This window comes from Gasterosteus aculeatus, chromosome 11 (assembly GCF_964276395.1).
Source record: "Gasterosteus aculeatus chromosome 11, fGasAcu3.hap1.1, whole genome shotgun sequence".
Taxonomy (NCBI): Eukaryota; Metazoa; Chordata; class Actinopteri; order Perciformes; family Gasterosteidae; genus Gasterosteus; species Gasterosteus aculeatus.
The window spans coordinates 12,941,054-12,966,059 of NC_135699.1; the positions used below are offsets into that span (position 1 = coordinate 12,941,054).

Consider the following 25,006-nt stretch of genomic DNA (forward strand, 5'->3'; position numbering starts at 1 on the left):
TCTCAAGCATGAATTGGGGAACAACCCTACTGGAAACGGGTCCAGAGACCTTTCGCACTGCAGGTCAGCGCTTTATCAGGGGTGGCTGTGATAGATGCACAACGGGACCTTCGCCTTGAAGCAGTGACAGCAGAGTGGGCAAAGTGTGAACGTTTACGCCCTGACACACACACACACACACAGATTGTGATCCCTGGAACTGCTTTGGAGTTTTGTTTTATATTACACAATCTTTTTTTCCACACGTCAGAAACAATTGTGGGAATCACCCTGATTTGTCTTCTTGTAAATTTTCTTTTGACATTTCCATTTTCTGCTGATATTAGTGTATTGATAATTTTGTACAGTAATCCTACTTTTGTCCTTCTGCAACCTGCCTTCTGTTTCTGTTCCTTCTGGTCATTTTTTTTATGTCTTTGTCTCACTCTTTGTTTGCTAATCTTTTTATTATCTATGTGCTTCATCTTTTATGATTGTGCTTCTTTTCATTGCCATGGCAGCAGACTAATCCCCCCCGTGTTTCCTCTGTGATGCCTTCATTATTTACCCTGTTTCTTTGTTTTCCATCTCTTCTTCTCTCCTCTCCCTTTCCTTTGGAGGCAGGGACAGTGGGTTCCTCTCCTCCTTTTTTCATATCCTCGTCCTTCCTCCTCTTCTCTCCCATTTTGTCTCCCCTATCTCGCCCCTCTGTATCTTTCTGCTCAAGTGCTCTCTCAAGTCGGCCCTCTGCTGCGTAATGACCTGGACCCGTAGTGACTGTTGAGAGCAGATAACAATCCAAACCAACGCCAGGGCAAGCAAAGAAGGATCGGAGGGGTGAAGTAAGGAGGCAGAGAAGTGTTTTGCATATTGCATATTCAAAAGGTGAAGACATGTCGACTGCTAGAAGCCAATGAAGTACTTAACGCATGTATTTCAAATTTCGTTTTCTGATGCACTGAAACTGTGGCGTTTTCAAATTAAAACGTGGTAGTGTGGACATAAGGTTAGAGGTCACCGGGCTTCAGTTGGTGTAAAGTATGTGTTTTAGACACGCACATAAACATATGCTCTGGTCCTGCTATCATAAGCAACGTGAAGGTCGTAAAAACAGATTTTTTATGAATTATTTATCTAGGTCAGTTTTCACAATCAATAGGGAAGAGAGGTGGAAAAAAAAGGTCGGGCAATGATTACCTAAAAAAACACAAACACACACGCACGCACACACACACACACACAGGAAACAATTGTTAAAAATGATTAGCATGGAGGCGTTATTCACTCGGTCCTGGTGGAATATAAAAGATTTCTTCCATTATATAAGGGAAAAGCAGGAATGAATGGCTGACAGAATGAGAATGAGTAATCACTGAGACGACAACCAATCAGGAACAGTTGTTTTTTAAGAGCAAACAGCAAATGTGACTCATTTCTGTGTTTCCACTACTTTACGTTTTCTTGTCTTAGATTTTTTGTTGTTGTAACTTTTTCTTTCCACCTTCTTTATAAGAAAATAAAGCAATATCAAAAGGACAATAACAGGAGCCTGATATTTGTTTGTGAAGCTTAAACTTATTATTGTTATTGAGCAAAGAAGAATTTAAAACCGAAACAAAATCATCCAGTCTCACTGTGTTCATATTTTGAATTTGGAGTTTCCTCTTCCCATCACTTACAGTTCCAGTAGATGCTGTGGGAAGAGAGGAAATCATCTGGAGCATAGCATATAATGACAAAACTCTCATGAATAAGCCAGAATTAATATGCAGCAAGTCCACCTACACATCGTTCACAGAAAAACGTAAATCTGACGCTGAGGTCTCACCCTACGATCCACGCCAGCCTTTCATGCTAGAAGGAAGGACGTAGAGAAACAAAAGTGCCCACTGAACCTTTGGATGACGTTTGGTCTCCATCATGCCGCCCTGTGACTCACTCGTGGGCAATGTGGGAGGAGAGCACATAACTAAAGCAACAAGTTCTCCCAGGCTTCATTTCACTTTTTCTCATTATACAGTATATGCTTGCTTGCTTTTCATATAAACTTCACAGTCTCCATGGCGACTGTGAGAGAGGGAGAGAGAGAAAGAAAGAGAGAAAAGTGCACCCTGGCTTTAATGATGGCTTGTTTCCTGTAAGGGGTTTAAATTGTCAGAGTTGTTGCTGCCTGTGGGCTTTTTTTCAATTCAAATATCGATCATCATCCTTTTGCATATTTGGGTGCAAGTGAGTTCCAATAGAAATACCCATCAGGTTCACACACAACGCAGTGGGTTTCTCTGTCCCACAACGTAACATTCATTGCCATAACATGACATGACAGAAGTTGTTAGTTGATTTATACATCCAAATTACAGTAAATGGATTTTGTAAATAAATATGATGGAAAGAGACTCTGGACCGTTACTGTAATTGTGCGCAAGCACTTTTTGTGTACTTTCTGCTCCAATGTGTTTTGTTATTAGTGGGCATTTATTTATCAATGATGATGTATGGAGACATACTAATGTTCTCTTCAGATTCAATTCAGCCCTTAGTTTTCCACTGGATGGAATTAGACAAATGTGGGGAACATCCATGAAGAAACAGACAAATTTCATGTTGCGTGTGTGTGTGTGTGTGTGTCTCCGTGTGTCTTGTTTGTTACTTTCCTCACATCTACATGTGTTTGTTTGTGTGTGTGTGTGTGTGTGTGTGTGTGTGTGTGTGTGTGTGTGTGTGTGTGTGTGCGCGCGTGTGTGTGTGTGTGTGTGTGTGTCCATTGTGTTTGAATGGAAGACGAGAGGCATGGAGAGCGACAGCCACATATCAATCCAATCAGGGGGGGGGGGGGTTCTCGGAGAAGCGAGGCGCCTGCATTATTAATCCGCTGCATTGCATTTGTGCATGATGCAGGTGAGTGAGCCGGGCTATCAAGGACCACAAACCATTCACAGTGAGGCAACGCCTGCAGGGAGCCCTCCATCACCACCACCATACTGTCTACCACCATATGCGCAAATGTAATCCCAGAGGCATTTTGGAAAGCGGAGGACAGATCAATGGCGTGTAACAAAAAAATACAATGCAATGTAAAATGCAAAGGAATTGTTTGATTAAGAGGTGCCACGAAGCAGACGTTAGGTTTAAAACCAGTATTGTTCTTTCAGTGCAATAACATCAAGATGGAAAAAGAGGTAGAACACCAGAGTTTTAAACTTTAAGCTGCCTTAATTCTGGCAACGCAGGTGCTGTCAGTGCTTAAGCCCGAACAGCTATGGGCAAGATGTTAACAGCAAAATACACGAAGAAGATACTCATCATCAATGCATGGTGTGTCTTTGTTCCCACTCCACAGGTGAGGAGCAGGAGAATGGATGATGGTGTGTGTGTGTGTGTGTGTGTGTGTGTGTGTGTGTGTGTGTGTGTGTGTGTGTGTGTGTGTGTGTGCGCGCGCACTTCCATCAAGGTCTAGACAGCCCCTCAGATGAACCCATTAGCCCCATCTGAAGGTTCATTAACTCAGCTTTCCCATGTCTTTCTTACGTTTTGTAAGAACTCTTTCCACTCTCCCCCCTTTTCCTCCCCTTTCTAATCATCAGTACGTCCTCTTTTTTAGCTTTTCATTCAGCTTCTTCATACTGCTCTGCCGAAATCACAATCCTCTTAGTGGTCACTTGTGTCGTAATAGAATAAAAATGTACCTAGTTGCCAGCATGAATGTGGGGTGTCTGCAAAGTTACTATGGAAATGAAGAAATTCAATAAATTGTGATCGAGGTGTGGGGTGTGTTTGGGGGGTTGTATCACAAAGGCACACTGCCAAATGAAGGGTACAAATGGGGATAAACATGAGGTAAATTAATTAAACGTTAGTTTTAAGATACTGTAGAAATCAACTTTTTGTTATGAAAGCTTGTTCACGATGATCTGATCTCATTCTGTCATGTGATCTGAGCCCACAAGGCGTAAAGAGACAAGAGGCGTCCTCCAGGTGAATTTCAACTTCTAACTGAACTGACTGCGCCAAGTCAGTCATTATCTGTTCAACAGAACGTGGCAGTCTTCTTCTAAAAGGTTTATTTTCCGCTTCAAAAAACGAGAACCTTGTGTTGACTTTTCCCATTTCCGCTCTGCCTCTCAGTTTCTAAATATCATAATATTTCAGGTGAATGACTTGAATGGAAACCCATCAATGGAGAGGAAAAAAACCTAAAACTGGCACTTACAGAGATGAGAGAACTTCCCTGAGCGTGCGCATAACATTAGAGACTTTAAACAGACACACTTTTTAACATCTCCTGCTCTGCACTGATTGGCTGATGTATAGCAACCAGCGTCACCATAGTGACATGGAGGCAGTAGCTGGGCTGTGAGCAGGGGATGATCAGCAAACCTGAAAGTGTGCTGCATCCACTGTGATAAAGCAAAAATAATCAAATTCTGCCACATTTTGGTCGTGCGCACACACACATATATATGTGTCCACATGTAACCGAAGGAGAAAACCTCTTGTGTGGGTTTACATGCACCCGTCTCAAAGCACTCTCCCCTCCAACATCACACCCTGATGGCTGTGACATTGACCAGTTGTCATTTCATCTAAGACGAGAAATGCAAGCTGAGCCCAGAGATGAAAAAAAGATGACTTTTTTTCACAGCAATATTGCTGCGAGAGATGTGGCATCTTTTTAGCAGCCCTGCGGCCCTGCACTGATTTCACATTTCATTATTCATTATGCGTGAGACAATCTTCAGCTCTCCATGAAACGTACGTTGCTCCTAGATGGCTGTCAGATTGCAAGGAGGAAAAGTTTGAAATTCGATAAAAAGGTGCTTGGTTCATCTGATTGGTAAAAAAACAAAACAGAAGTGCTGTTTTTGAATCATGTAACATGTTTAGGTTTTAGACGAGCAATAGGGAACGCTGAGAAGCGGATTGGATGTCTTTGTATCCGTGGAAACCGTTGTGATAACAAGACAGATAGTCAAAAAAGTTGCAAATGCATGATTGATAGGTGGTGAGAGCAAATGTGGCAAAAGAGGATTAGCTTTTGTGAGCGATGTGCTGGTAATATCTCATCCTGATGCCGCGCTCGTTGCCTTCTGTTGTGCTCCACGGCTCCTTCGGATTCCACACAGCAATAAGTATGTATTTATGTTAAATCAACACAGCATTCTCAACATAATGAAATAAAACATGAAGGATGATAAAGGATGATTTTGCTGTGTTCATCATTAGAAGATGTTTAATATACTTTTGGGAATCCCTTGATTTCTGTGTTAGAATTGCAGAAAAAAGTGAAAGGAAAAAGGACTGATTGGCCGATTGCAGCCTTGACGGGAAATTAAGGTGTGGATACAGACATTTGAGGTCTCCTACCTCAGGTTAATGAGAATTCCTCCCTCCTTAATCGTAATCCAAATCGTTCAATCTGATTTTGCACTGCCCTTTGACCTATTCATTGCCTGCTTGGACCCTCTTTTTTAATCATATCTTATTTTTGTAGTGTTAAAGAGTATTTCTTAAAGTTGCTGCAAATTTTTATAGTGACGGTTTTACGGTTTGGATTGCACTGCTATCTGGCACCCAATTCTTATATTTAAGTAATCGCCACTCCACTATCTACTTCACAGTAATCAAGTTCAACTGTTTTTCAAAATCCTGCCATCAGGGATCAGGGAATCAGGGAAAATGTGCTGAAAGTGCTGCCTTGTTCCAGCCAGTGGGGAAACACAGCAGTTTATCTAAACTTTCCCTTGTGAAATCCCTCATAAGGTGTTACCATCTTCACAATCGTTGTCCACGTTAACGGCACCACTCGATTCTCAACTGCCACCTCACTGGTGACACAACAGCCCGTCTGTGTTGTGATACAGTGGGGAGTGTGTGTGTGTGTGTGTGTGTGTGTGTGTGTGTGTACATGCGTGTATTATATGCTCATTATCTCAACAGACCCATGTTGAGATAATGTTGAGATAAACACAAATAAAGCGTGAATGACCGCCCCCCCCCCCTCCACCCTCCCCTCACCCCTCACCCTCCTTTGCCCTGAATGTAATGCCACCATTAAGCTAGACTGTGACGCCCATCGAACACCAGTGTTTTCATTCCCAGAGCGATGACTCCAATAAAACCGCATTAGCTTTGGCCCCCACCCAAACCTCAATTGGACAAGCTGAGAAACGAGCCTTTTTGGCCACAGTAAAAGTGGACTGACTGGGCTGAGAGGTGAGGAAAGTCAAAATTAAGGCCAACTAAGGATGTTGAGCAGCATGAGGCGAGGAACCCAGGTCTCTTAGCAACAGTTTTGTCCTCTCCGCCTACACTGTGATACCGGCTGGAATGAACAGAATCTCGCATGTATGTGTGTGAGCAGACATGTGTGTCCGCCCAAATAGCTGGTGCCATTATGACAACACAAAAAGCTTGGCATGATGTCTTGTGGCAAAAAAATGTCTTTCCTTTTTTGTGTATGTGTGTGTGTGTGTGTGTGTGTGTGTGTGTGTGTGTGTGTGTGTGTGTGTGTGTGTTAGAGTTGGCCTTGTGCATGGACATGTAATGAATTGAGCTGCTGAACAGTAAGTACAAGAAGGGACGCTAGATCTAATGGGGGGCATCGACCGCCAATCTGAGACAGTTGTTTGGCCCTTTAATGAATCCGTGTCGGATGGTGTGAGTGTCTGCACTTTGTAGTTTGTGCATCAATAAAGCGGTTGCATGTTTTGTGACCACACAGGGCAAAAATACAGTATTTAATTGACACACTACAGTTCATCCAAAACAATGATATGTGCTGTTGTGGACAGATTTGTACATATGATAATGATTTAACATGAATAATTATGAAATCGCAGTTTATCTTCAGCTGCCACGCCCAGTTTTCCCTTAATTTCTGGGTGAAAAGTTTGAAAGTGAGTTGCGGTGGGAATGCTTTTGGTAATGATGGGAGACGTGCAGTTTTGATCACACATAATGGTCTTTGTGGTTGTATGCACGCACAGATTCTATGTCTGTGCTGGCTTTTCACTGTTTAGGGCCGTGACATGGTCAGTGTGGGAAATGTGTTTCAGTGTCCACATGCGAGTACATTGCGCCCTCTGGAGTTGAGACATAAGAACTTCCAAAGAACTTTCTTCCGGTCCGGCAAAGAGGAAAAAGTTGATTCCACACACAATGACAGTCCACTCCTGCTTGATTAATACAAAACTAATGAGAGACAGTGAATCATTCTTACTTTTTACTTCAGTTGTCAAAGCAGGGCCGTCCCTGCAGTGAATAAAATATCAAGTACCCCAATTTGCTATTGAATAAAAATGACTGATGGCACCAGTACACATTTTAACGTAATTAATTGCCATACATTTAACATGTATTGATAATGTTTTTTATAATATATTACTGAAATTTTCGTTAATGCCATACAAGTGCTTGTCTTCCCTACTATTGGGATGTGTAAAATGACGGTCTCTAATGATCTCTGCCGTTTGAAAAGAGAACTGCGTGCTCTTTCTATGAGTTATACTTACAAGTTAAAATACAATATAAAAGCTTATAGGATTTGTGTTTTATCATTTCTGCTACTCTGTCTTGTAAAATTAGAACAGAAAAAAAAAACGATTGCCTTACATGCCTTACGTTGCTAGGCAACGAGGCATGTTGCCTAACGTTGCTAGGCAACGAGGCATGTTGAGTCTGAGTTCGAACCCGCTCGCGTCTACCAGAAGCTAAAACACCTGTAGAACAGAAATAGTCTGCTAACCGACGAAAATGAACACACGACACGTATCTGACCATGTAATGGAAGAAAACATAACGACGGAGGTATACGGCTCCTAGTAAGTGACCCAACCCGTAGCTAGCTTGGACCGAGTCAAGAAACGTGAATGAACGTTATCTAACAACATTAATTATTAGCATGTAGCTAATATCTTTATATGACAAAGATATTAGCTTGAAAAGTAGTGTACGTTTAGAGGTGTATGTGGATACATGTACAGCCACACTAAAATGAGTAAACTAAGCTGAATTGCTAAAACATGTCATAAGTAACAGCTTTCGGGTTGCCAGGTTGTGGCTGCTGTTGTACGTGCTGTTGCTGACTACGTAAACTCAGTCAGCAAACTTTCAGACTTGGGTCAATTCAGAACCACGGTCAGCTCCAGTTCAGAACCAAGGCCAGCTCGCAAGATTTTGGGTAGAGTCTATTGTTAGAACTAAGACATGGACCCCTGGCCCGTTGTTATACTCCATATATGAGTATGATTCTATCCCGAAATATATTCTATGTAATAGGTTGTCTGTAATTTATATACATGTACCAAAACAATAAAGGGGATTAGACAAAGGTTGTGTATATTGACAATATAGAGGCGAAAGAAACATACTATTGCAGATCGTTAAGATGTATGATTATGAAACTCAGCTCACCTAGACCAGGGTTTTGGTTCTTTTAGAAATGGGTGAAAAATCATCTCACTCACTTGAATCATCATCCTGTTAGTTTTAACTAAACTTGAAACATCCCTAAACCCCTGAAAGCATCACGAAAATAAGATGCTAAGAGCTGTAAGACACTTTTCATATAACGTGTTTTCGTTATGACGAGTGTTTCGTCGTCTTTAACTAAAGAGGCTTTTACGGTGACATCCTCGTACTTCCGGTACACTGCTGTCTGTCTCCCTCGCGCTCACTTGACTCCTGCGCATCCCTGAGCGGAGCCGTCGGTACAAACTCAAAGGAGCACGAGACACGCATGGTGCATGTGAGGAGCTCATTTTATTTTTTTTACGTGAACACGGTTAAAACGTGGGGTGTTTTTCAGAGCCAGGGAAGGACGGACCACGGCGGGGTCCATCTTTGCCCGGGACACTAAACGGCTGACGTTTCAAGAAAGCTGCTCGAAAACTGCGGTATAGTTCGATACGACTTATTTTGGAGTTTGTTGTGATTTCGGTACACTTCTCCACACCGCGGACCACAGCCGTCGCATTAGTTTGTACAAGCTGTCGAATGTTGAATTTTACGGCAGAGTAAATTTACCCCCCTTGGAAGAGTCTCCCGTACTTCGGACCTGGGGTGCGCAGACGTACGTAGGCATCGCACGTGGAACTCACTGGCCTCGTTTCATTGGACAGATGCTTTCAATTAAATAACTGACTTGCAGGGTAGCGCTCGAGACCGAAGCCGGACAACGTGCACCTTCCTCCGTGTTGCCATCGCCATCGCCCAAGGAATATGTTGATGAAGGAGTACCGCATCTGCATGCCTCTGTCCGTGGAGGAGGTAGGTGAAGTTATCCTTGTTTATTTTCTCCAGCTGTTTTGCAGCGCTCTCTGTGTCTGTCCGCCGACGGTCTGCTCTTCCGTCACAAAAGCGTGGCTGCCAGCCACAGAATCGTTTGGTTTGACCGCGAGGCATAGCCTCGAAAAGTTGTGATGTGTGCGGTTATCATTTTGCACCAAAAGCACACGCCGAGTTCTCAGAAGCGAGGTGCGGTCCGGGAGCCGCCGCCGGGTGGAGCTGCTGCGGTCTCCGGGTTTCACGGGGACACAATCTGCTTGTTATTACTGGACAAATCTGTGCATCTGGTTTCCGATCGTGATGGCATGCTTTTTGTGAGTGGTTGTAAGTCGACTACACATAACAACCCAGTTTATGATGTGACCTGGGCTTCAACTTACAGGAAGTGGGTGTTGTTTGAATGAGTGTGGTTCAAAGAGTCACTGCCGTCAAATTGTTTCTCCGTCAGCTGTTTGTGAAGATGCCACCGTTCAGGCCAAGCTCATTGCTGGGGACTGGTATGGTGTGAGGAGGGAATCTGTAGCTCTAATCAGAGATACTTTAACATCCTCTCCTGAGGTCTATCAGTCCTGATCCCGATCCTGATCTTTTTCTTGCTCTGTTGTCCCACTTGGTTCCTGTGAGTTTCATGTTTATAATTACCAGGATGCCATTTTATCACGTTGTGTTCTAAGGCTGATTGGCTCTTCTTCTTTGCTTTGCTACAATAGTGATTAAATACACTGTTGTCCTGTTAATTCCGGGATCCAACCTATTCTATTGATCTGTCATTGACTCGACAAATTACCCTTTATAATCTATTCAATGTCTGCAGCATCAATGTACGCACTAACACATACAAATACGCACTCATCACCACTGTGTGTGTATGTGTGTGTGTGTGTGTGTGTGTGTGTGTGTGTGTGTGTGTGTGTGTGTGTGTGTGTGTGTGGTGATCTCAAAGGTATTTAAAAACTGTTGAAAATTATTTTCTAATGCAAACAAAGTAAAAAGAATACATTATTCCCTAATTCATCGGAGCAGCAACCTTGGCCATTAGGAAGTGATCTATCTATCGTTCAGGGATGCCGTCATCTTCCAAACGTTTCCCATAAACTCTTGTTGTCTTCTTGCTGTTTGGTTTAGCCGAAGGCGTTTTCGTGCAGTACCTGTCACAACAAAGCACATGTCGATGTGCACTTCAGTTGCCATGGGTACGCTTCATTCACCTCATCATCCGTTAATGTTTGCGTTATCGTCAACGTAAGCTACCTTCTGTAACATGGATGAAAAAAGAGAATACAAAAATAAAACTTAATCCAAAGTGGATGAAATAATGAAGAACTATTACCATGGCTGCAAGAAAGGAGTTAAATAAGAGTGAAATAAAACCATATAGCTAACGTTAGTATGTGAGAATGTTAACGTTTGGCTGTAGTTTCCAAGCTTGTTACTAGTCTAAAGGCTTATGTCACATTGTTGACAGTAATGATACCAAACGTCTGGTTGGTTTATCCCCATAAATTCAGCCTTTGCGCTCTCTTGTAAGAAACTAACATGGTTTTCTGTGGAAAGTGCTTACTAATGATGTTCTAGCAAAGCACAAAGGATTACTCAATTAGCTGAGGCCGAACACTTAGAGATCAAACGGATATCATTACAACATCATAAGGGGTTTTATGCAACCGGGCACGGATAATTACGAGTCCGTTTGGGAAGAGGGTTTGTTGTACACACAGATCTGAATTTCATTAACAACAATCCACAAGTCCTCTTCAAGATGGGATCCAATTATTGCACTACTGAGAAAACAAATTGGAGCACTTGCATTGGGATCTTTTGATGCTCATATTGCAGTTCAGTGGACATTTAGAAAACATGTATCTAGAAATATCTGCAGTACTTTCTTCTTAGTGTTGTGTTGCAAATTAGTTTTTTGTTCATATAACTCCATAATGCTATATTAACACTAAGTATGAATGCTATTTGTTTAAAGAGCACATGACACAGTTTGGTGGGGGAATTTGATTTACACAAATTTACTTTTAATAAGATGAGAGCGGTCAGAAGACATACTCTTCACAAATTAACTCACAAAAACCCAAACACTGAGGCTCTTTGTCATTGGGAAGTTGTGCTGTAATCACAGAGAAGTAAAGCTCTGGTGGTTTGAATCTGTGGACTTGGGCGACTGTGGGTGAGTGGGGAGCACGGTCGTCCTCCAATCAAAGGGTTGTCGGTTCGATGTCAGGCCCGGCTAACCCGCATGTCGATGTGTCCTTGGGCAAGGCACTTGACCCAACATTGCTCCTGTAGCTGCGACTACAGTGCGTGAATGGTAGTCATTGATGGGCAGGTGTATGGTTGTGTATGGTTCTCCTGTCATCACTGTATGAATGGGTGTGAATGGGTGAATGATGTCATGTAGTGTTAAAGCGCTTTCAGTGGTTGGAAGACTAGAAAAGCGCTATACAAGTACAGTCCATTTACCATTACCATTTAACTTAAGAATGCTACTTTGAAAAGGTTAGAAAATGTAAACAGAAAAGGGCTTCGGTCCACAAGGTTTGAACAGGTGCGCAAGCCTTTTTCTCTCAATGATCTGTGAATTCTCGTATGAAGATTCAGAGCTTCTGCTGATCACACTAAGCCAAGGAACGTGCTTAATGTATCTTCTCCTGCACCCCGAGGGACCTGCACTTGTTTTGATTAAGGTGACATCAGCCACGTTGTGTAAGGTCCCTCTCTAGGGGAGAGGAGGGATGGGGGGTGGGCGGTCCATATGTTTGTTTGTGTCTCTGCATACTGATATATATCTGATAGATTAAATTAATATTGGTGAAGAAATTAAAAACAGTATACCTGGTGGATCAATATGCAGGCCAACACTACTCCCCAGTACACCTAAAAAAACAAATGTCACGTACAGCTATGGAAGATTCTTTCACTAAGCAAAGCTTTCTCCACCTCCATAAATCCCAATCCTGTTTATTCTGCATTTATTTAACCATTCACTGGTTAAGGAACTAGGATGGTCCATTCTGCACTTCTGCAGTAGCAGTTGAATTACTCTCACTGCCTGCTTCATCAGATCCGGCGTAATGTGCGTTGGAGGGTGCTCTGAATAAAGACAAGAGAAGTTCCTGTTTGCAATCATGTGTAATAAAGGCAGTTAATTAGACCCCCAAAATTATTGCATTGCTTCTCTGCCACATCTTTGCTGAATCCTGCTGGAGTTTGCTTTTATGTTTTCCGATGTTACTTTTTCTTTGTTTCTTTTTTATCCATACTCGGCGCCTGTAGTTTCCGTACATCTTTGACAGTCAGTTCGTTATTGCTTTGTTACATTCTACCAAGTATTGTAACTGATAGGGATCCTTCAGTTTGGTTATTCATCCACATAACATTTCTTAAACTGCTTCCATTTGCCTGAATTCTATCCAGCTGCCAGCCTGCCAGCTCATAGGGCTGCCCTGAATAAGTACCCACTGTGGGGATAATTGAAATCCTGCTGGTATTTTTTTGAGGTTGCTCCCGGCAGCCTTTTTCGGAGATTATGGCTTTTCTATTAAAGCACAGTTTTTTATTATCTTCTCCAGCTGAGAACCTCTCTTTCTGAGTCAGATCGTTGCTATATTCCATGTAATACTTTTTGGGGGGGGGATCTAGAAAAATTGGCTTTACATTCTTCATTGCATTGTAATGTGGTTCCGTCAACTAATCTATTGCCAAACAATGTGCCATTGCAGAGAATTATTGCAATGTGTTTCCAGGCTCCTACATAATCCTCTTAGTGCGCTTCATTTATTTTACATTCTTTGTTTGTTATGATTTGGGAGATGACGTTCGGCAGAGACAGTCAAGCTAAGTAAGACCATGCAGAGTAACATATTTTAGGCCTTTTGCTGAGAAGAAAACAGACAAACTATCAAAAATGGACAATCTGTGACAGCTACGTAGCAACATTGATCTGGTAAACATGAATGGTCAACAGTTTTCTATTTATAGTAGAGAGCAGATTTAAATGAATGCGAAAGAACTGTTAGTCAGGTGACGCAGGTTTGTGGGCGTGGCTATAGTGGACAATTGAGGGGGAGAAGGAGTACACACAAGACATTTAAACATGCCATTATACCAAGTTGGCCTTTGATTTGCCTAAAAAATGTGCCATCTGCATGACCCCTATGAAACTAATGAGTGCGCTGCAGAAAAACGGTGCTTAAAACAGGAAAGTCACAAAGAATCTTTAAACTCAATTGACAATGTCATCAGTGTTTTGAATCAGCACAAAAGAAAAAAAAGAGCAAATGTAATTTAATGAGATTCAACATCAAAATGTAGCATTATCAGGGTCCTGACAATCTCCTGATTGCATATTTTTATATCATCATCCAATTTTACGCTAAGATTTACCTGTGGCAAAGATGTGCGCTAAACACTAAGGGGGATACGTCATATCATTGCTTATCATCTGTGTGTCCTTCTGTCTCCGGCTGTGGTGGAGACTCCACACATTGCAGCACTGAGATTCGATCAGAAGTCCTTTATGGTTAGAAGAAGCTGTGACACATTTTAATGGGCCCTGTTCATACTCACTACAGAGACACACACACACACACACACACACTCACACACACTTTGAGACTTTTTAAGACACTTCTTCGAGGAAAAATCTGCCCAAATCATTTTCTATTCTGCAGTTATAATTAAATGTGCACAGGCAGTGTGAGAAATTATATTTTGATCAGCTCTGCTTATTTTCTCTGTAGATGGATAAGGTCAGGACATTTAGATCAGATTCAGAAAATAATTTCCTATAATTTCCTAGCTTTGCACAGTACTGCATAGTTAGTTTATTCCAAAGTTTTTTTTAAGTAAAAAAATGTTTTGAAAAATAAGTTAAAAAAAAATATTAGGTCGATAAATATTTTGATATAAAAGTAAAAAAATATATGGTCGAAAAATGTTATGAGAAAAAAACTCAAATCTAATGATAAAAGTAGAAAGCAATATTTAGTCAAAAAATATTTTAGTGAAGAAAGTCAAAATTAGTTATGTAGAAAAATGTAAAAACGTCTAATAATAGTATAGTTGTTCCAGTCTGAAAAAGTGATGAAAAATTAGTCTAAATATCTATGTGGGATGGATAAAAAGTAAAAACTTTTAGTTCAAATATTTTTTGCAAACAATGTTGAGTCGGAACATATTTTTGAAAAAAAGATCAAAATATATCAGCTTGAAAAATGTTTAGAAAAAAAAAGTAAAATATTTTTTATTTTAAAAAAAAGGGTGAAAAATAAATCAGAAAATGTTTTGAAAAAATTGTTAGAATTTGTTATGTAGGACAATTATGTTGTTTAGAAGTATCCAGAAAAGAAAATATTTGGTCTAATAAAGTGAAATTTTCTTTAAAAAAAGTTATGTTGGGTTTGAAAAATGTTTAAAAAAAATTGAAAACATGTATTTCAAAAATGTATGCAAAAATGTAATTATTTATTATAATCATTTGTTCTGCTCGCCCACAGCATTTGAAAGGTCAGCAAAAATGAAGCAGATGAATTGAGCAGTAAAGCTCCAAATTTGTGGTGTTGGTGCTTTGTTTCAATCCTGTTCAGCTTAGTCAATGAGGCTTACTGTTAAATCACAACTACGTCATTATCGTCATTTTCCATGCAGATTGTGGTTGCTTAGTAACAGCAGGCACAACTGGAATCCAACATGTGAACAGCACGTTACAGGATAAATTTGCAAAATACTTTTCAAAGGAATCAATTCCACATTTCAATACGGGTATTATTTTCTCTCCCTAACCGAGTTAGATGAGAGGGTTTATACCACTCTCATGTGGCTGGGTTCAGAACATTTGTATCATAGCTTAGCAAAGACTAAAAGAGGTCGAGGAAATACTATCTGCTGGTTGCTTAGCAACCTCCTGATGAGAACAACACTGTTGAAGGTCAATAAGCCTTGTCAACGTAATCTCTTGTAACTGAAAATGGGATCAATGGCAACAATCAATCCGATTGAAACGATTAATCAATATATTCTATTGATTAATGGATTAGGACTGCACCTATTATTATTCTTTCATTGATTACTCCACCCTAGACATTTTTTCTCATTAGTCTAATTATTCATGTAATCATTTGTCGTCTATTCTAAAAATGAGTTTCAACAATCTGGATTTACAATACAATTAATTTACCAAAAAGGAATATAAAAGATATGTTTTTGAATTTTCTTTATATCTTAAATATAACAGATAGTATAGATAATCCCTATATGATGGCTGGTGGGGAAAATACTGGTCCTCAAATTCAGCTTTAAGACAATCTTTAAAAAGTAAAAGCAACACAATCCATTCCACAAATTGATAAACTTATAGACGACCCTAAAGGTATATATGTATATTGTTTCGAATACACTTACAGTATATCCCATTGGTACTCCGTATCACAAGTTCAGGTTATGAGACTAGACTGATTTGAAAAATGCATGTGTATATGATATCTTGTTGTCCAGGCTGCACTTCCACAAGGTTAAAAGCTATCATCATTGACCTTATTGGAACAGGAAGCTCTTAATCGCCTGTCTCTCCATTTGTCCCTTGGTCACCTTGTACTCCTCCTTTCCTGCTAACCCTTACTTACTGTCAATATCCTGTCAAAACAAGGAGAAACAATGGCTGCTGAGAATAGAAGCTGTGCTGACACACTGTGAATGTGTGAGTAGAGTTATAAGGCAGGTGGTAGGAGAGATGCAGTGTGAGAAAGGGACCAGCTGGGCACGCCACTCTATAATGTGATCACAATGTAACAGGACGCATTGTGCAGTCTGATTGGTGGTGGATTGTTTATGTGATAATGGTTTGTGACGTGCATCAGTCATTTGCTTTTTTATCAAAATGACACCGATTCCCCTCAGCCTTCAATCTTTCTTCTAAAATAGGAAACAAATCTGCCAACTTCTGATGCTTCCGCTGAGATGGACGTAGAGATCCTAGACAACCAACACAAAGAAGCACCTCATTGATAACCTCAGTCGACTGGGAGTGCACCTGAGCATAGCACTACGACAAGCACCCTTCCTACAAAGCATAGGAATATAAATAGCTATTCAAGTCCTTTGCTCCAGCCATGTCATTATGGTCCCGTCTTTTCATGTTGACAAATCTGTATTCAGTCACATTTGTCTCACAGATGTTACACTGACTCCTCTGTGACATTGATTTCCTGAGTTCTTTGTTTTCCCTGAATAATAGCTTGCCAAACACGCTCCCTTCATTAAAACTACTCCTTTTGAAAGATTTTGCTTTTAAAGGAGAAATTCCCTCCAACTCCACTGGCACAAACCCAATCATCTCCCAACCCGGTCATTTTCAAGACACAATCAAAGTGACGTTAAATATAAAGCTGTACCCGCACATGCCATTAACCTTTCTCACAGAGTATGCACGGATACCCAGTGTGCATACTATAGCAGTTACAAGTGTCCCTGGTTGCTATAGGAACATCAGCAGCTCACAACTGATTAAAAATCCCTTTTGTATGCAGTTGGCCAACACTCACGTATAAATGTATGTGCTGATAGGCACAGCAACCCTGAGAAACAGAGGAAGACAGTTTATTAGAGGGCTACTAACTGACGTCTCCCGCACCTTTCAATGTTTTTGATGTGTTTTTGCAAAACCTGATAATCTAGGGAACAGCTTCCATGGGACAGTGACTGCGTAGCTTGAGAATTCAGGAAGCCAACTTGGCAATGGAACCAGTAGTTAGTGAAGTTTGGGGGCGTTTGATGGCTGCATTATTCTCCGAAACCCCAGAAGGCGTACAAACTAAATTTAAAGTGTTGTTAGCCCTGTTACCTGCATGTTTTTTGTATCTGGTCGTATGTGGCATTTCAGCGAGACGCCCCAAGGTCGATGATGTCCACATCGTTTGTGACAAGCCTTTAACTGCCTTCTCCAGTGACAGCCTGCATTTAGCCAATATCTGTTTTAGGCTCAGCGGGTCGTGTTCCTTCTTTTCCATTTTGGAGTAATTTAGGTGTCTGTGAAAAGCTTTTTTTTTAATCTGTAATAGACAAGTATACAAACCATCAGAAATCCATTACAAATATGCATCATCTCCCTCGAGTGGCTCAAAATCATTGTCAAACACTGTTGGACACACACAATCACACAAGGACAACATTTCCATTCAGTTGACAAGAGCTTTTTTAGTTTTTTTCTACAGTATGTAATCCCAGCCAAGCACACAAAGAGCTAGAGTGGTTTGAGGTATTTTAACTGCCAAATATCTTTTTCGACCACAAATTCAAACGGAATAAAAACCCTCTCATCTTGTGGGACATGATTATGCCATCCTTCATACCATCCTTGCTTTTATATTTCCACAAACACTTTCTGTCATTATATTTTTTGTCTTTTGTATTTGGAGCCGGGTTTTACTGATTCAACCTCCCTGGGCGGATAACTAGTTAGTGCCATTGGGGCAGGTGGCCAGCAGCATGGATCCTTCTCTCGCTCACTGTGGCGTCTGTTGCCTCTGTTAGCGGCGGACCTCAAGTGATCTGGAGCTATTCTCTATTCTGCGAACCGTGGTTGCACAGAAGTGACTTGCAGCCTGCTTGGAGATATTATCCTTTTGTGTTGTCCGTACGTCCGACACCTCCTCGCAAACGCGACTTCTCTGCCTTGAAGGGATTTTCACTAATTTGACTAAAAAATCCCCCTGGACTCTTGGGTAAACTGATTCTATTTTGGTGGTCAGTGTCACTGTGACCTCACTTCTGTTCCATTTCAGTAAACATGATGTCTCGGCAAAGCCTTGCCCAATTTTTCAAATCAAATTTGGACTTGTGGTTGAACTAATGAGAATTTGGTGGCGAAAGGTCTTTGTGACCTCACTAAACTAAACTATTTTTGTTCTCTGCTAAATCACATTTGCCTGAAAGCTCATGTATCGCACTAAATCAAAAGTACCAGGACCTCTTGTCTTGTGCTTGTGTCTTGTGCTTATACGGTGGAGTTAAGTGTGTCCTTCAAATGCATTCAATGGTTTTTTCATTCACTTCAGAGATGCTGCATTAAACACACTTTTTAAACGTTATGAATTGAATATGTGGGTTACAGTTTCCTTTGTCACGGCTATAAATGCTTTGAATAAAGTGATACTAAACGGTGTTTAAGTGATGTATTGCCTCGGCCGTCCAGACGAGTTGAACTTGAAACTTGAAACATTTTATTAAAACTGTTAATAGTATCAACACAGCTGCCGCTGCATGGTTGGTTCAAGTCAATTTTCAGGGCAACAGGTTTATTTCTCAATTTAACAATAATGCAATTCGCTCCTTTTTATTACATAAGAACAAGAATATTGTTCACACTACACAGCATGTTGTATATTCAAGGGGCTTGTTTTAATTAAAGATATATGAGTATATCATGATGAATGGTTTTAATAATAAATGAATGATGCAGTATAACAGCACAAGAGGAAACTGGGAGGGATTCACAGCATATTCAATTGAAGAGGTAAAAATGTGAAAATGATCCCCTTTGTGCACTATAAAGCATTTCAAAAGAAGATTTTATGTGCAGACAAAATAGTCTCCATCAACCAATGAGGTAAGATACATTTTTATAATAAAACTTTAAACCAAGTGTACTTAATGTATTTTACTGTCTGTTTACATGCACATGGATTCCTTTTGAGACAGGCGGAGGGCTCTGTGTGTGTGCAAGTCTCCCTCATGCATTACTCTCTACCACGGTCAAGATGAAAAAAGGAAAGGTGTATTGTTAATTGATTGCAAATTGAATGGATAAACAAGTTTACTAAATTACATCTCATTTTAACAGGACAGGTTTCGTCTCCTGTGGTACATCTTCCTGTAAGTGAAGCTGCCTAGCAGTGTTGGCACAGACCATCCAACGTGGTCTGAATAGAACACCCAACAAAATTACAAAATTGGAATATCGTCATTCTATGTATCTCATACTGATTGCTTCCATTGCTATATAGCAACCTTTCTAAACGGGACTTTTCTGAACAGTCAGACAATTAAAAACATGTTAGTTGAACCCCCTTAATTGAGCAACTGGTTGAATATTATACTACCCATGGCTATTATAACAGTACCTTGCTTTTTCGAACAGAATGATTTGCAATTGTTAAGTGAGTATGTATTATTTTATTGTGTTTATTCAAAAAGGAGTATCCACTGCTTTTGCTGCAATGAACCAAACAATACTTTTTGACTGATGATTAAAAGAAAATACAGATTATTCCAATTTCCAATTTTAACACACCTTTAATGCTACATTTTCTCAACGCACCCCTCGTCCTGTTTTCCCAGGGAACAAAAAAACCCTGTGCATTTGCGGTTATATTAGTGCTACAACCAGCTTCTTTCCCACGGCACTGCTCTACTCCATAGAGACCATTGGCTCAGTCCTCAGCCTCAAGGCCTCTCAGTCCTCTGCCCTAAAAGACACTCTGACTACCAATGTCATTAATAATGTACGTTTGTATGTTGGCAAAAGAAGGAGTCGTGCCCCGGCCACCCAGAATTTACACTTTTGACTGCATCAAAATTTCTAGTCATCAAATGTTAGGTTGACAAAATTGATTCTCCAACAGAAGACTCTATATAGAAAATCATTTTTATAGGATCGCGACCGAGTAGCAGATGTTTAACAAGTGAGGTTTTCACTGGTGGCTTTTGGCTGAAGCTGCTGTAGTTGCTCGTACCAAGTGACGTAAATGATCGGCTAGCTAATTAACACAGATGAGTTCATAATTAAATTGCTTAATTAAAGGCACTTATCAATAGGATCAACGAGCAATTTCCATTGCCAAACTGTGTGTGTGTGTGTGTGTGTGTGTGTGTGTGTGTGTGTGTGAACACATACGTCAGTCATAATCTTTCCAAACTTTAAAAAGGTCTGCTGCACCTGTTCCTACTGGTGTCATGTCATGCCAACCCATTTATGGTGTGTAACAAGCTGTGTTTGCACCCGTATCATCAGCCTCGAGGGGCGACTACCTTCCCTATAAGTTAGAATAGGCAGAGAAAATATGAGGTAATGGAAAAGTAGGTGGAGAGGCTGATGTGACCAAACCAGGACAATTCTCTCTCCCTCACTCCACTTTTCAGCCGCACCTTTCTTTTCCCTTTCATTTTCCACGGAGCTGTATGAAAATCCACACAGCTCTCTCTATGCATAATGAATACGATTTTTTCCCCAAGCAACTTAACACCAAAACAAGTGTATCAAAACACTGAGTGGAAAAGAGAGGACAAATTCCTTATGTAACCTGAAGGGAAAGTTATTTATCAACAGACAGGCGAGGCCTGGAAATAACCCCCCCTCTTTCTTGCTCTGGCCCCAAGAGGTATTGACAAAATATACTGTGGGTAAAGTAAATTCCTCTTAAGTTCCTTTCGGCTGCACATCAGTTAAGCTCCAAACTGACTTGAAACCGGGCTTAGCTGTGAGCCCACATATCAATGTTGTGTTTGTGACACAAGTAACCTTATAAATCCCAAATCACACGGCTTCCTCCACCGTGGGCTCGCCTTATCCTTCTTTCTGCTAATGAGTTTGATCTCTCTCTGCTCCTGCTCTTTATTGACTGAAGCTTTGATGGGAGTGAGATTAAACACAGCCTGGGTGGCAGGGTAAAAACTCATTTGATTTTACATTTGATCTCAATTAAATTGTTCGACCTAGTGTATTAAGGGAACCTTCATTTCAGGGTGTCAGCGGCCAAACACCAAATGCTTTCTTACTGTTTTTTGACTGAAATCTCCATGTTTTAGGACAAGTCCTGAGTAATGCTACCGGCTCCTTGAGACTGTACTGATAATAAGCACAAAGCACAGCCAAGGATGATGTGGATACCATTAGTACCGCTGGATTAGTTATGGCATCTAACGCTTACAACATTTCAAACCAGCCACATTGTCACCCCTGAACAAAAGTCACAACATCACCACAGTTATTAGGATTCATCTGAGAACCATGAAATAAATCACAGTCCGATAATATTTTCTTTTCTTTTTATGCAGGCATTGCATCAACGAGTACTTAAAAGCTACACAGTTATATACTGCAGTCCCGGGCAGCCCAGTCAAGGCCTAATGTAATTGGTTGTGAAATATTGTCAGAGGTAATATCGTGGGACTTGAAATGAGGAGTCGCGTTCCACTAGTATCGGGAGAGCGGCTAAGAGGCAAAGACAGTGAGTATGAGAGGGAAAGAGCTAATGGTGCAAAGTAGAAAATGTTGGGCGGAGAAAAGCTTTCAGCCGAAAGTGACACGCAAAAAGGGAAGAGGATCGAGAAAATGGGCGAAGCCAGAGAGAAACCGCTGCCCTCGATCGAGTCCTGTGCTGCCTGGCAGGGAGTAAAAATGATCCACGGTGAGCGATCCTGACATTATGTAATGTTCGGTTCATTGACCTCACACACTGCAGAGACGCAGAGTGAGAAGTGGGAGGGGGTGGAGCAAGAGAGCAAAAAGGGGTAGCGAGGGATGCACGACAGGGGAGGGCTCCCTCCCCCCTTTGCAACAATCAGTATTAATAAATTATGCTTCTCCCCACCTCTTTGACATTGTTTATTTAATGCAGTCTTTTGCTCCTGGCAAGTGGCTTTAAGAAGACCACTCTCTGTGGAACACGGCTGCTGCCATATCCACTTCAAGCCATTCATAATGCTTAGTTGCCACTGCTAAAGTAACGTCTTACCCAGTGATACAAATCCCGTGAGGGGTTAACGGGAAATGTCAAACCTTCGTTTGATAAAATCAATACCTGAACAAAATGCTGATATGGTTGCAGCGCATCAACCACGTAGTTATGCAGAATAAATTATGTTGGGGGGGGGGCGCATTACATGTCATTTAGCGGACGCTTTTATCCAAAGCGACGTACAGGTCAACGGGATTTTATGAACGCTATAGCAGAGGTATTTCAATTTTCCCTAGATAGATATAGGAGCTGAATAGGCTATGTGGTCTGTTCCATCCATGTTGTACGTGATTACAGAAGGAGTCCCGTATAATGAATTCCTGCAACACTTGACTACTCAAAATGCAATCTGAACTTCCTGGTCCTCCTGGAAGAAAAGCAGCTGACACCCATCTTGCTCTCAGACACGTCACGCTCCATCGCTTCGGGATTCTGCTCTGACTGACTGAGTTCTCGAGTATGATTAGGACGGTACACACACACACACACTGCTTCCCTGAGCCCGCTGACATCTTTGGCATCCTCATGCACTGCCCATTTGACCCACAATGCAATAGCTTGCGGATTTAACAAACCTTTCCAGGGAGTCGACGCTCACCTTCAAATTCTGCTGATTCGGCGTGAATAGAGCCACAGACAGTCAGTCATATGCGCTTGCTCTCAACAGCACGCTCTCTCTTTTGCTGAAACAGCAGCGTGGTGTGTGTGTCTGTGTCATACTTGTGCGACAAGGACAATAGTCCTTGTGCTACAATGGAATTCGGATTTGGTTGTGAGAAAGTATTCAGTTAGATGTGTTGTTAGTGACAAGGACATGTGTGCCCCTCTCACCGAATGACTACGTTCAGCTGATGATATTAGCTCTGCGTGTGTGAGTGTGTGTGTTAGGCATTAGCAGCACCACAGCTTTTGTTGTGTTGATATATTTTCTATTTTCCAGCCTCATATTACTATTATTTCCAGAGTTTTCCTTACGATTGTGCAAGCACTGAATGATATTTTGGTCTTAACAAGATGTCTATGCTGATTGTTTTTCTAGAACACAGATTAATTTGCCATTTCTGATGTATAAATATCTCTCTTTTTTGCTCGTTTTTTTTCTGACCAGCTCTGTCTATCACGTATTGGTTCTGTCTATCACATGGAAAAGAGCAGCCTTTTCACGTTCTCCCTTGCAGGAGATATTCACATTCGACTTTCTAAACTCTGTGGATCCGTCCTGCTCGCACATTTCTTTGTGATAGAGGACTCCCACTCCTCTGACACAGCACAACCCTGGAGCACAATGTAATTTATGCCGGGGTATAAGCTCTAGGACCTCTTTGCCAGCCACCAGGCCTCCGGCGGTACTTGTAATGGTGCTCTATGATCTGTATGCAAGATATTTAGCAGTCGTGTGTTTACCATGCTGGTGTGTGGTTTCATTAAGTCTGAGATGAAGGAGTAAATGATGTTTACTCTCTCACACTGCCTAAAGACACAACGTAGTGTTGCAGCACTGTGACTCGTTAGTAAGCCACTACGTGGATCATTTGTTGTGTGCTTCGTCTGCTGCAAGATTTTGGGACCGTTTGTTGCAGCTGCATTCGTAGAGATGTTGCGTACAGATCTAATTATATTCAGGTATATTTAATGTAAAAAGGCATCTAATAGGAGTTGAGATACGCAACGCATACGTTGGATGATTTATGCTAGATTGGTCCGAGTACTGAATGTATTTGTGTCCCAAGTTGTGAAGCATGGGTGTTCACATATGGTTTGATAAATTGGGATTAACCTTTGCCAACGGAAACAACTTTCTCCGTTAACATTTTGGAATTATTTAATTTGGCACTGTTTGTGTGCATCTGCTGTGAGAAGAGGAGTGTTTATATTCCTATCAGTGCACCCACAAATATAAGAATAATCCATCCACCATATGGGCAGATGAGATAATACAAGGATGGATTTCACAAACATTTTCTGTGAAGAAACAAAGGGAATGAAACTTAATAAATAAAGCTGGAGAAGATACCATAAGGCTCAGTGACATCGCCTGAAATAAATGAAATCTCTCTCTTTTTTCACATCACACCCGAGTCGAAAAAAAAGAAGTAAATATTCACTTTCACTAGATTTAATTTATTCTTTAATAAATAAAGATGTCTCCTGGAAATTAGAAAGTCCCCTCCAGGTGTGTCTGCGACAACCAATGCTGCATTTTGTGATTAAATTCACACCACCCCCAATTGGCTCAGCCCTCATCTAGAATATCCAAGAGCATCAGACTCGACTTTCACCTGCACCTCTTGCACAACAGATTGGCTTTCATTCTATTCGTTGCATATGCCTGCACCGGCTCTGTGTAGGCTAGCTTTTCAGCTCTGTGTTACACCCTTAACCCAACGTGAAGCCTTTATTTAGGCTCCACGGCTTCTTCTTTTTTCACAACACGAGTGTAAATTGACACTGCGTAAAAAGACCTGGATTAACTGTTGCTCGCTGCAGGTGGCTTAAACACCCAAAATAATATGCAGTTTGCTGCAGCAGAATGCAAAATTTGCCAGTGACCGATTTTTATTCATGCACCATGCTTTCTTGTTTCTGTTCCATGATCATTTACATATTGAACTAAATCTGTGTTGAAATACACAAGAGCAGAGCTAGTGACGTTGGCAGCACCTGATTTATTCCGTTCTTTGCATGGTCTTAGATAGCCTTTTTGTCTTTGAGCTCTTTCTCCATATCTTTGGATACTAAAATATTTTTTAATTAAACCCAGTTTTCCTTGGCCTACTGGAGTGTCAGAATGTGCCCCTTTCTCTGTCTATTGCGCAATCCCCGATTAACATCTCTTTTGTCTACATAACTTCTTTCTAATGGGAGTTGAACAAATTATTACTAAATCAAACAGGCTGTACTATAAACCCTTCAAAATGTGCTTTCTTCCCTCTACTTTTCAGTATGCTGATGTTATAGAAGTCAGTTTTAAAAATGTAGATATAATTAAACTTTTAGATTTG

General features: G+C 41.0%; 1 protein-coding gene across 1 annotated transcript in view; it reads left to right on the forward strand.

The window, feature by feature from the left end:
* Positions 1–7,647: 7,647 nt before the first annotated feature.
* The window catches only part of pitpnc1a (phosphatidylinositol transfer protein cytoplasmic 1a), a 31,655-nt gene continuing 14,296 nt past the window's right edge, over positions 7,648–25,006 (forward strand). Inside the window, exons 1-2 of the mRNA XM_040191226.2 lie at positions 7,648–9,049; positions 9,128–9,246. Of these exons, the coding sequence (XP_040047160.1) occupies positions 9,199–9,246 (48 nt within the window). The 5' untranslated portion in view covers positions 7,648–9,049; positions 9,128–9,198. The remainder of the gene's footprint in view (positions 9,050–9,127; positions 9,247–25,006) is intronic.